This window comes from Anarhichas minor, unplaced genomic scaffold, assembly GCF_050575085.1.
Source record: "Anarhichas minor isolate MPS153535 unplaced genomic scaffold, ASM5057508v1 ptg000024l, whole genome shotgun sequence".
Taxonomy (NCBI): Eukaryota; Metazoa; Chordata; class Actinopteri; order Perciformes; family Anarhichadidae; genus Anarhichas; species Anarhichas minor.
The window spans coordinates 6,035,001-6,047,195 of NW_027466470.1; the positions used below are offsets into that span (position 1 = coordinate 6,035,001).

A 12,195-nucleotide genomic window follows, 5' to 3' on the forward strand; every position below is an offset into this window, starting at 1 on the left:
TCATCTCTATTAATAAGTAGGTGTTTTCTGTTAAAGTTCACGCAAAAACCCAATTTCTAGACAGTGATACATTTGCATTCTTCTTTCTCTCCCCTCAATAAAAGCAAGTTTTAACCAATTCTTCTGAGGGAAAACATTGGTATTAGAGACTAAAAATATGCTGTTGAATGGTGAGTGCATCCTCCTTGCCATCAAGTAGATGCGAGTTTGCTCAAACCTACTATTTACCCGACAAATTCTTGCTGACTTGGCATTAATTAGTCGGAAGAAAAACAGACGCAGGAGTCTAAATTAGTAACTTTACATGCGCAAGGCCACAGTAAACGATTAAGTTAAGTGTGTTTTCCATTCCCTTGAATGGAAAAAGATTGAACCATGAAATGTAACAGTTGATAACAGATTGTTAATCCTCAATATAGTTTCAACATGCTGCTTAATACGCACTACGAGGACTCGAGGGAAGAGTGATTTAATTAGTCTCATAGTTGGAAGTGGTTTGACATTCTCCTCTGATGTTGCAGACGTACATGTTTGAACATTAATGTCACACTTCTTCACTTACATACCCGAACACCATACCCTCACCTGGAAATGAGCACCCTTTCCATTTCGCGATACCATGAGAAGGTGCTAACCCTGATCATTAGGCTTTAATGACATAGAATCCTTAACATCTGCCAGTGGCTGTTGATTTGCGGTGCATTTCCGTTTATTTATTTTGGCCAGATGAGCCCCTGGTATTTATAGCGGGAGTAAAAGCCCAGAGTGGGGTCAATCCTTGGCAAGGCTAAGAAGACAAAATGCTCAGGCTGACCTGACATTCTTGTCCCCATTTTGCTGGGGACAGATTCCCCCTTCCCCTGAATTGGCCCCCCAATAAAAATAAAAAAGTCGGGTGTGTCAGTCAGCCAGAAAGAGCCTGAACTGAGCGTCGGAGCGAGAGTTTGATTTAAAGATCCACCCTACCCCTCTCTCTTGAAAACCACCTGACACAGTGTCGGTGTCTTGGCGTGCAGGGGGGGTCACGCGTGGCAGGGCGCCATGGCTGTGTGGCAGGGTGGAAATGCGGGACCTTCCTCTTTGTTTCTCCCCCACCCCCACCCACACACACAGCTCTGCAGGCCTCCAAGAGCATCTGTCACCACAGGGGGTCAACAGGGCCAAGATGAATGAGCCCCGGTGGATTCCCTCCCTCCTTGGCAAATGGCACAGGACAGAGGAGGGCATAGGGGACTCGGGGGAGGGGTGTGTGTGTGTGTGTGTTTGTTTGCATGCATGCAAGTGTGAGAGAGAGAGAGAGAGAGAGAGTGAGAGAGCGAGAGAGAGAGGGAGGGTTTCTGCTGTTCTGAGGGAAAGAGTGGGATTCCCATTTCTAGTATCATGACAAAGGTGACTTGAGACATACTGGAAAGGAGTGAAACTCCACATGCAGCCTGGATATTAACAAATTCTTTCCCCGGAGGATTTATTATCTAAAATGGACTATATCTGAAAAAAAAAAAACTGCCTTCACATTTGGGATTTACTGCATTTGATTTGGATTTGAAGGGTTCTTCTGCTGGTCGAGTAGTCATGAAAGGTACAGGAGAAGCTTTGCGTGCTGTGTGTCACATGTGGCTCTGATGTAGCATTAATGAGATGGGCTTTTAGCACCTCATTTAGAGAGCATGAAGAGATGTTTGTCTTTTTTTTTTCCTGCCTCATTTCTTACCCCATCCCCCCCTTTCTCTCCTGTCTGATGGGTTAGTGTCTTTCCACCTCAGCTTTTCTAATGTTAACACTGTGCTGAGATCTTTCCCGCATTTCAGCTATTGGTATGGGCTGTAAGTGTTAATGCACGACAATGAGGTGTAAACGATTTGGATATTTATCAAAATTTTCATTAACATTTTACTTGCAGTTATTTTTATGACTGAGGCGAAAAAGAAAATGTAGTCAATGGGTAGTTATGATTGAAGTAAATAAACACATTTTTACTTTACAGTAGTAGTTTAAAAATGTTAAACAATGTGCCAAGTGTAACTGTATAGACACTTTGAACATCTTTCTTCCTCTATTTCTCACATATTTAAGTGGGAAAAAGGGTAGAAGGATTTCTTCAAATGTATTTAGGAATGTGTTGGCTTTGACTGGAAGGATCTGCTGAGTCAGCATGTGATGACCAGTTCAACAGGGGAAGTAGGTTTAATCCTGCCTCTCTCCTTCTATTGTGAACACTGTAATGTAATTAAGCAGTTGAGGGAGAAACAAAAGAAGGACTGAGAGAAAGAAAGGGCAGGGTTAAAAGTAAGATCTAAAAAAAAAAACTGTTTCCAACAAATGTCTGTAATGAGGTTTAATTTACAACAAGTGATTTAATTAAGGATTGCTTTACCCGAGACAAAATTGGGACCATTTGCACTTAACAAAGCATGCCAATTACAGAAAGTGTAAAGAATATGAACATTCATGCTGGATTCATTAAGTTGTATTTTATTCTGTGTGTGCTATTGTCAATGTTTTTATTTACATTTTTAATTATTTAACATTAGCGTTGATCAGAATCTATTCTTACCAGCAGCATTCACAACAATGCATCATTTTTTTCTTCCCACAATTCTTTAATTAAAAACATTCGGCTCACATCACTTTTCATTACACTTTTGATTTGCCTGCAATGTGAATCATAAAGCAATAACCAATAATGCATTCACACGTATAGCACAGATGGAGGTTGACTGTTTATTGCATTTCAAAGTTGAATCTGTATTTTATTTTTTTAAAGTGTTTTAACAAAGTTAATAAAACAATTTTTTTTTAAATACTCAAATTAGATATTTTTTAACTGTCACAATCTCAGCAGAATGGTCTACTTTCTACACACATTTGTTCAATGTGTATATCACCCATGGCCATGTGACCGTATGATGTACATATGCTGGGTTTGTACTGTATGTAGAAGCAGTCGGACCTGCATTACAAAGTGCATGTTAGAAAAGCGTGTGTTTTACCTTGAGTCTTGCTCTGAGTGAGACACTTAACCAGCGCGGCAGCCTAAACATTCCCTCAAATGTTATTACTGGAAGCACAGAACCTGATTAAGCACCTCGGGCCGGGCTGGTGTCGGAGTCTAGATTTACGGCTCCTTCATCTTCTTCTCGGCAGCCATCTGCGTCTCCTTCTGTGTCGTCTACCTTTCACGACTAGATAACAATCAAAATATTGCATCCTGGGTAATTAGCAGAGTGTGAGACCTGTGGGAGGGTAAAGCCTGGACTTGTGTTGTGGTACATTTTATATGATTAATGCCACATTGAATTCTGGTATAATTGTCTCGTAATTCAAACAAAAGTTTCAGTGAGAATGATTTTCTTAGGCTATAAACTATCTTAACTTCAAAATATCTTAATTATTTTGGATTTGTTAAGTGTTTTTTATCATATTTTCATTCAGCAAAATTGTTGTGGTTTGATTTTATAATTTGAGTAACTTTGCCCCAAACGAAATTGATACTGTTTTTAAAAGCTGCTTCATAGTAACGCATGGAAAAACACATCTACAATCCAAGGCTAATGTTGGGTTGGAAAAAAAAACAATTCTGAAAGGCCAGCTTAGTTAAATCATAACTAAACCCTCAGCTCAAGTTTAGGTCACTTAAAACAACATTTTCAGTAAGCGATTCAGTCGCCCAGAAGGCAAAGAGTACAGGTTTTTGTCAGACATATTGACATTTTTAACCCTTTATCTTGATTAGCTGTATCAAGCTGGCTAATCATTCACAAAATAAGCTACGTTCTGGTCAGTAAATGCAAGTTGAACCAGCTTATGTACACTTGCCTGTTGAAGGACTTTGACCCCCGACCAACATCCCTCTTAGAGAATAGCGCCACACGGTCAGAAGTGATGACAGGGTAGATTTTGTCAGTTTTTTGTCAGTGTTTTGAAGGCAGCTTTGCTTGTGTAATATCAGAGACTGAGTTGCCAAACAATATTGTTTCAAAGGCTTCAAAGTAACTGGCAAATCCATTCAGAGTAGAGTGACTGTGTGTATTGAGTGCAGCTCCAAACTAAAATACCCAGTTGTGTTTTATGAAGATCGCACCGGGGCCGCGGTGTCACACAACACCTTTTTAGCCTCGTAATAGAGTGTACATGTGTCATGGTTTGAGCGTCATGAGTGGCCATGAGTGCACCCATTCATTTTGTTTTCTTTGGACAGTGGTGACCTTTAGTACCAGACTTTCTGCAGCATATGTTTCAGAAAACAGTGTATGTATTTGGCTTTTCATTCCATGGCAAATTACTTTTTTTTTTAAATAAATGTATTAAAATCACCTGAAATTGTATTTTTATTTCAGCTAAAAAGTATCCTTTCAGTAATTTTCCTGAATAAATTGTACATTTCTTGAGACATGCTGCAGCAATCTGCTTTCATCTGACGTTTTACATCATGTTGTGAGGCTGATTTCCTGAAAAGTCCTGTAATGTAAAAATGCAGTAGGACGGTTATGCTTCTGTTTTTTTTTTGTCCTTTTGAAGAGTCTTGAAAACAGAATCAGACACTGAGTTACTTGTTGAAAATTAGTGTTGTTTGGATGTTTTTTGCCTTAAATTTGTTGTTCGAAATTGTTTCCTGGTCCGTTGTTTGTTTGAGTTTTGGATACATTGAGATTAACACAATCATAATCCTGGCTACTTAGAGAAAACACAACCCCGGTATGCTACAGTGCATCGTTCAGCATGTATAATATGTTTGTGATTCATTGTATCATTGACAGTGATACTTTGTAAACTAATTCGATATCTCCCTGCCCCCACCCCCCCCCCCCAGGTCTCCAAGCACTGAGTGAAATGCCTCACTAAAAGTTTCCTCTGAGTGGTTGTGATCCAGCATGTAGCAGAGGTGAACAAGTCCCTTCACGCCTAAGAGCAATCCGACAACGTAAGTCCCCTTCTTTTTAATGCGCCGCTCATCTGTTAGAGATGAATTTCAGGCGGTCTGCGTTGTCATATTTTCTCTGACTTGGTCCCTCCCAAATCCACTGAGTGAAGATTTGACCCGGGGTTACATTCATGCAATCTGTTGATGCCACCCAGGAGCTGACGAATGGCCTTGACTGACCATCTGACCGGCTGAGAGGCACTTTTGGAAGTCGCCTCTTTTTTAAGCCACTAGTCTTTGAACAATAAACTGCTTCTCCCCGGTTGAGTCCCCTCATTATGTTTGACCATCCATCAAGCCGCCACTGACTCACCTGAAATACCCCCCTGCCACTACAGCTGACCTCAGCAACCACCTGAGTCACACCCCAGAAACACCCGTTAAGTGACCTCTGCCACAGTCACGCTGTATTTTATGTTAGGTAAGGTAATTCTCTGTGTTCACCTCCGGCCTATACGCGAGGTTAATGATAAATCTGTTCGCCGTGGCTTGAGGGTCAGCCAGCCAATGAGGCCTCCGGAGCCTCTTTTGACTTCACAATCGAACAAGCAGTGGCTGCTTAAAAACACCCTCAGGCAGGTTTCTTTTCTCATTTTTATTTTTTTTCACCCCCTCTGTCTTTATCCCTCTGTGCAGCCACATCAGTTAAGCAAGTAATACTGTAGCTTCATTCTCTTAAGCTGCTTATCTCTTTTGACAGCACAGTCAGGCACTGTGAATCTAGTCTTTTGTCTGGGGTTGGCCAGATTCCTCCCCAGGAAGGTCGTTAGGTAAATATGGGCTCTGGAACCTGTCCAGGTGTGGGCAAAGTGAGACCTGGGAGGAGAGAGCCAGCTCCAACTTGATTCCCACCCTGCCCATTATTGACAAAACACAAAGGTTCAGGGTTCCTGTGAGACCAAAAGACACTGTGTACCTAGATATTGATTCACTGACATATTCAGTGTGTGCTGCAGACGAACAAACAGACTAACTAAAGAAAATTGAATATCTTTGGGTTTTGGACTGTTGGACCTCACCTTGGGGTCTTTCTGACATTTTTATAGAGAACACCACTCAGTCGATTATCTGAGAAAATAATTACATTCATCGATAATGAAAGGAATTGTTAGTTGCAGCCCTAACGGATTTTAAAAAGTATTTGTCATTAATTAAGTTACAAATCAAATAAATGACTGATTTTTTTAGTAAAAAAAAACAGCTGCAAGTGCAAAATATACCTTATATTATTTCAGTTTTGTAAAGTGTTTCTATCATGTTTTTACTCAGCAAAAAAGTTTCTAATTCGTGCACCTTTTGGAAATTAATACTGTTTTTGCAGGCTGTTTTATAGTAACACATTCAAATAAACATCTACAATCCAAGGCAAAAAACGTGTTAAAATATTACTAAACTCTGACCTTAAGTTTAGGTAACACCTGACTTTCGTCAAAAGTAAGGCTACAACACATAACCGTATCATGCAAGTGCTTCAACAGCTTTTCCCAAACAGCTGAAGTCTTCGAGCTGGGCCTCCTGATGAACCACAACACTGGTCTGCACCAGTCAAATGTAGTCCAAGGACAAACACGGGAGGCACATCAGGCCAAACTCAGTGTCAGGAAAGCAGCCAAAACTCCCTCTATTTTCACTCCTGATTACTGGCTTGGTATGAAAAGCAGATCGAGTGAAATGTTATGACGAACTGTGAAGTGGGAGTCTGAGTGGGAAGCTTCATTGTGTGATGAATGGACACCGCGATGTTGCATGGCCATTGGTCAGTGCTGCTTTTTCACCTCTTTCTGTCTTCACCTCCCCCCGTCCCCGTCCCTTTTCTTGCGCTCTCTTCTTTTGAGACCTCGTGCTTGGCCCTCTGTCCAGCTGCCGCCTGCCACCAGAGAGCCAGCCAACCTCAGGCCCACACAGCCGACCCCGGCAGATGTCCCAGAGTGGACACTGGGGTGGTGGGGGGGCAGAGCAGGCAGAGTGACACACCGGACAGAAGGAGAAAGAGCCAAAAAAAAAGAGAAGAAAAAGCCATTGGCCTTGGCCATTATGTTTGGGCTGACATAGGGAAACTGTGTGTGATTGCACGTATACATATGTTGAGTGCATGTGTGCGTTATTATCCATCGTAACGTCTCCTATTATTTGCAGGAGCCTCTGGTGAACCAGACACATTCATCCCAGGACATAACATCGTACAGTACACTTACATATAGGGCTGCAACTAAAGATCATTTTTTTTTATTGATCGATAAATAGTTTGGTCCACAAAATGTCATAGTGCAAAATTCCCCTCACAATAACCCAGAGCCCAATGTGACATCTTTCAAATGCGGCTGAAAAACTGGTTTATATATGATTTAAATTAGAAAGCCAACTGACGTACACTGACCTGACCTTCTGAAGGATACAGCTGTGTTTCATTTGAAAACATTTGTGTTAGACTCCTGCTGCTGGTTCGTCATCTCTGCCGAGCTCGCTCTCCTTATGTAAGGAACTAACCGATGAATAGAGATGAACACGGCCCCCATAACTCTGCATTTTTCTCATCATCCTGCTCCTCATTGCTCTCGCAGATAATGGGGAATTCATATGCCGGGCAACTGAAATCTGCTCGATTTGAAGAGGCTCTCCACAACTCTATTGAGGCGTCGCTGCGCTCCAGCAGTGGAGATCCGCAGCCTATCTTCACGCAGCTCTATCTTGAGCCGGAGCCGTATCCAGGTAACGTGGAAGGTAGGAAACACACAGGTCTGCCATGTTGACTTCACTTAAGATTTTCTTGTTGTGCACCTCTGGTCTACATTTGAAAATGCATACCTGTGTAAGGGCTGTACTCGTACTGAGTCAAAGCTGTGGTCGTATGTTTTGTTTGTCATTATGTTGGGTCCGTTTCCTAATCATTTCTAAGGAAGTTTACTAAAAAGAACTGTTATTTGGAATTAATTATAAGGGAAATAAGACTTTCCAGAAAGAAAGAGCCCAATTTAAGTAGCATAAAGTCTGTATTGTTAGTACTTAAGTTTTCATTCATGTTAAACTGTATGCATATCTTGTTAGATTTTAACCTTGTTGATTAAAAGACTCTCTAGGTTATTGTTAAATGATTCGCTTTATCAGTAGTTTTTAGTCGACAATTATGTGGAATTTGCCTGTGAAATACAGTCTTACTCATAATTCTAATCCAGCTCTAGTGAAAATAACCCAATTTCAAATGTCCATCAGACATAAAGCCGAAAGCCGACCTCCACGGCGGGGAGCCGCCAGGCAACGAGCTCATGAACGGCCACTCTTCCAACGATCCGGAAGAGCTGGAAGAGGACGATGACTCAGACAGCAGCAGCCCTCCACTTCCCTACCTACAGGCCCCTGCACCCGACGGCTGCTGCACACTGGACGGTAACCCCAAAAAGGCCTTGATTTGGATTGTAAAAAACACACAACACGTGTATGTTAAATCACAAAAACCCTTTACTGAGAATCAAATACAAAAATCAAGCTTGTCGATAAAGATGATAGAATCATAGAAGATGGGATTTCTACATCGCTCAATCCAATCTACCCTAAAGTCAGACTTTATTCCATCAAATGTCACATCTGTTTCACTGTCAACATCTCTCCTCTTCAGGCTTCTGTCAGGCCGGCAAGGACCTCCGCCTGGTATCCATAGCAACAGAGCCCATCGAAGTCCCAGTGGGCTTCGAGCTGGTCGGTGCCAAGTCCCCCAGCGTCCCCGAGCACATCCTGGTGTGTGCCGTGGACCGCCGCTTTTTGCCCGACGAGAATGGGAAAAATGCACTTTTAGGTCAGTCGCCCCCCCCCCCCTGGTCTGAGATCAGAGTGAAGGAGACAGCTGGCTATCAGCACCATTTTAGGTTCTTGTTAGAATGAATATGCTTTATTGTTTACTGACCGAAGAGCGGACTGGACTGAAATATTTGTAAATAAGGCTGCGAGACTCCTTAATTCATCCTCCACCCGCAACATATAATATAATAAAAACATTTTTTGTGTTTTCCTTATTCAGCAAGATTGGATTACAAACTGCATCTTGTTGCACAACCGTGTTGTTCAAGGAAAATAAATAACCTTGTCACCCTTTTTACTTGCAGGTTTTTCAGGAAACTGTGTGGGATGTGGGGAAAAGGGCTTTAGATACTTCACTGAGTTTTCGAACCACATCAACCTGAAGTTATCCACCCAGCCCAAGAAGCAGAAGCACTTAAAATACTACCTGGTGAAGAATTCTCAGGGTGCTCTGTGCAAAGGACCCCTCATCTGTTGGAAAGGTAAAAAAACAAAAACAACAACCAGCTTTTCAATTCTGCATTTTATCACTTCATTTCATTCTCTGATGATGTGCTGGTACGTTTTGATCGTCACAGTTTCGGTCGTTCCTCTCTGTTCCTCCTCAGACTGTAAAAGCCGCCAGATCTCCAGCAGCGCGTTGACGTCCAAACCCAGCTCGTCCTCCTCTCTCAGCAGCAAAGAAAACGGAGGCGCCAGTGGACTCAGCTCCTCGACCTTCTCCTTCTCTGGTGAGACTCTACGCAGCACAATGAATCGTAAAATTCAACAAACCCCCTTCAGGCGTACATGGATTCACGTCTGTGCAATATGATTATAATAGCATCATATAAAAAAACTGACTAAAGTTACGTAGATTTTACTGCCTCCTTTCCTCCCTAAAATGACAGTCCGAAATGTATATATCTCACCAAAGAGAGTTATTGCGTTGCTTTGTTTATGCTGATGATGTTGTTGCCATAGAAACAGATGGGGATGGCTAAACCCTGACATGTGTTAGGTGAGCGTAGTCCGACTCTTGAACCACTACACTCCACTCTGCCATTTGCGGGAGAGTTGGTGACAAAGAGGCTCCAGTTGGTTGTTGTTTCATCTCATTTTGTTGCTCTGCTGGATATTCTGGGAGCATACTGGTATTTCATCAACAGTAAATAACATTTTCACTACATTTTCTTGTTGCTGTTGCTATTAGCAGTGGTCGTTGCAGTGTCTGATATCAGTTGCCGACGTCACGGCGTAATGTTTTTAAATTAAACAGTGTAATTAAATAAAGGTTTAAATGATTTCAGGTAAACCAGCAGCTTCATGTCACATGACGGCGAGACAGATTCTGCTTCTCTACAAGGAGGTGTTTGTTTTTCTCTCTGACCTCTCACAACAGGAGCGCCTGTTCCCTCTTTAATTGAAAGAAAACCCCAACAGCTCCTGGGCTTATGGTATTGATTAGACCCTGTCAGCAGAGATCTCACGCATTAATGTGTCAGACAGCTGAAGCTGTGGGGGCTCGTCGTTGGCGTTGCCTGAAATCCCCTGACTGTGACCTGCGACACTTAGCAAGCCAAGAGCTTAAACGCAGTAACATTCTCCTCCTCCGCTCCCAATGACTGTTCATCCTGGAATGATTGATGAAAATGGAGAGCTATGGTGTGCTTGTATTGTGCAGTGGACGTTGGATGCGGACACAGAAGAGTCTGTGTGAGTAGAAGCATGAAGGCCAAAGGCAACCAAATGACCAAACAGGGGAAAGGTGGGTGTGAAGGCTGCAGGGAGATGGTGAGTGTTATATGTATTTTAAAGTCCATTTTGTTTTTACTTCCAGATTCTCCACCCACCAGAACGACACAAGTGTCCTCTGTCTTTTTCGGGAGTCAGGACCTCGGCAGAGACTGCAGTTTCCTCAAACCTCTGTCCTCCACATCTGGAACCAAGACTCTACCAATAGGTGAGGCTCTTTTCAAGTACATGTCATGCCAATGTATTTCCCCTCTGCATTATGCTTTACTTTTTGCTGTATTATTAATCTTCCCAGACAGATGATACAAGAGATACACTCATTTTACACATTTTCACACACTAGTCCTAATTGCATCCAGGCTTTGACAGAGGCATTTGCAAGGATTCAGATGTTGACAAGGCTTTGCCTTTATGTGTGTGCGACACTTAAATGGCCTTATTGTACTTGTGCTGAAAAGGGTTGCTTAGCTACGTGGTTCAGCATAAGGCAGACGGAGCAGTGGCTGACCATGGAGCCAAGATCAACCTCTGCTTTGGCCTGTTTGGACAAATACACACACACAAATGTGACATGTACACACACAAACAGATGCATGTGTATGCACACCAATCAATACTGAGGGGAGTAATGCTGCAATGACTTTTTAAGGCTTTGCTATCCATTAGCGCTTACAAGGCTGTGCTATTGACAAGCAAAGGCTACACACACACCGATCAATGTTTTAGTGTATTGCAAACACAGTGAATATGAGATTGTAAAATGTCCAATCCGGTCGTTGGCAATGTGTTCATGTAAAGGAAATCAATAAGTCACCGTTAGTCCTGACTCATTTTTATGTATTGCGATAAATATTATTTATGTTTATATCTCAACAACTATTAGATAGATTAGATAGATTTTTACAGACATTCATGGTGCCCAGAGGATGAATCCCAATTACGTTGTTGATCTAATGACTTTTCATTTAACGCAATCAAAATTGAAATGTCTCCTTTGTTTTTTGACAAAATATGCAAAACTAATTAAATTTGCATCAGCCTGTACTCTACTTTGTGTTTTGTCCTCATTAGCAAATGTTACTAAGATTTGTTTCCATAATCATTAAACACCAAATATATTGAAATGTAAAGTCTCAACTGTCTCTAGTGTTTGACTGTGAATTTCTATGTGAATGCGTGCCTTCTCTAGTCCCCACAGCTCTGAGGGTGAACGGGCCGATGAATTGCCTGGGTGACGGGCGTCCTCCCTTACTGAGCCCCTCCCAGGTCTCCTTAGGGCCTCAAGGTCCAGCGTATCGCACTCCTGACTTAGGAGACAGTCCTGGTAAGTCCTTTTTTTCCTAACCAAATTTCTCATCATTTATTCTGTTTTCGTTTTATTCTCTGTTTTTACGTTGTTCTCTGTCTGTTTTGGATGTTCAGCATCCTCTGCCATGAACTCGGGTCCTCCGAAGAAGCGCCACCGGAGCTGGCATCCCAACTCGCTGGTACCCGTCCCACCGACGGCCGTCCCCGTTCCGGCCATCCGGCCGATAGTTTGCTCTCCGGGTCAGTTTTTGAACCCAATGTGGACGGCTCTTTGAGCTGTAATGGGATGAGTCAGAGTCGGTCAGATAAAGTGACCCTCATGTGTCTTTTTTTCGCTCGATTCACTGTGCATGCATGTGTGTGTACGTGTGTTTTTCTGTTCCTGTTGGAGCATAAGATGTGTTGTTTATAACCCCCACCCCCCTTCCTCTACCTCTGGT

General features: G+C 42.4%; 1 protein-coding gene across 3 annotated transcripts in view; it reads left to right on the forward strand.

Annotated features, from left to right (window-relative positions):
- Positions 1-12,195, forward strand: part of greb1l (GREB1 like retinoic acid receptor coactivator) — a 41,377-nt gene that overhangs the window by 14,804 nt on the left and 14,378 nt on the right. For 2 of the 3 annotated variants that reach the window (XM_076097954.1, XM_076097955.1), the window contains exons 2-10: positions 4,811-4,921; positions 7,483-7,642; positions 8,132-8,305; positions 8,535-8,711; positions 9,019-9,195; positions 9,322-9,444; positions 10,533-10,655; positions 11,637-11,771; positions 11,870-11,995. In XM_076097954.1, coding sequence (XP_075954069.1) covers positions 7,486-7,642; positions 8,132-8,305; positions 8,535-8,711; positions 9,019-9,195; positions 9,322-9,444; positions 10,533-10,655; positions 11,637-11,771; positions 11,870-11,995 — 1,192 coding nt within the window. In that variant the 5' untranslated portion in view covers positions 4,811-4,921; positions 7,483-7,485. Of the gene's footprint in view, positions 1-4,810; positions 4,922-7,482; positions 7,643-8,131; positions 8,306-8,534; positions 8,712-9,018; positions 9,196-9,321; positions 9,445-10,376; positions 10,461-10,532; positions 10,656-11,636; positions 11,772-11,869; positions 11,996-12,195 lie in introns of all 3 variants that reach the window. The other variant, XM_076097953.1, reaches the window with a different exon arrangement.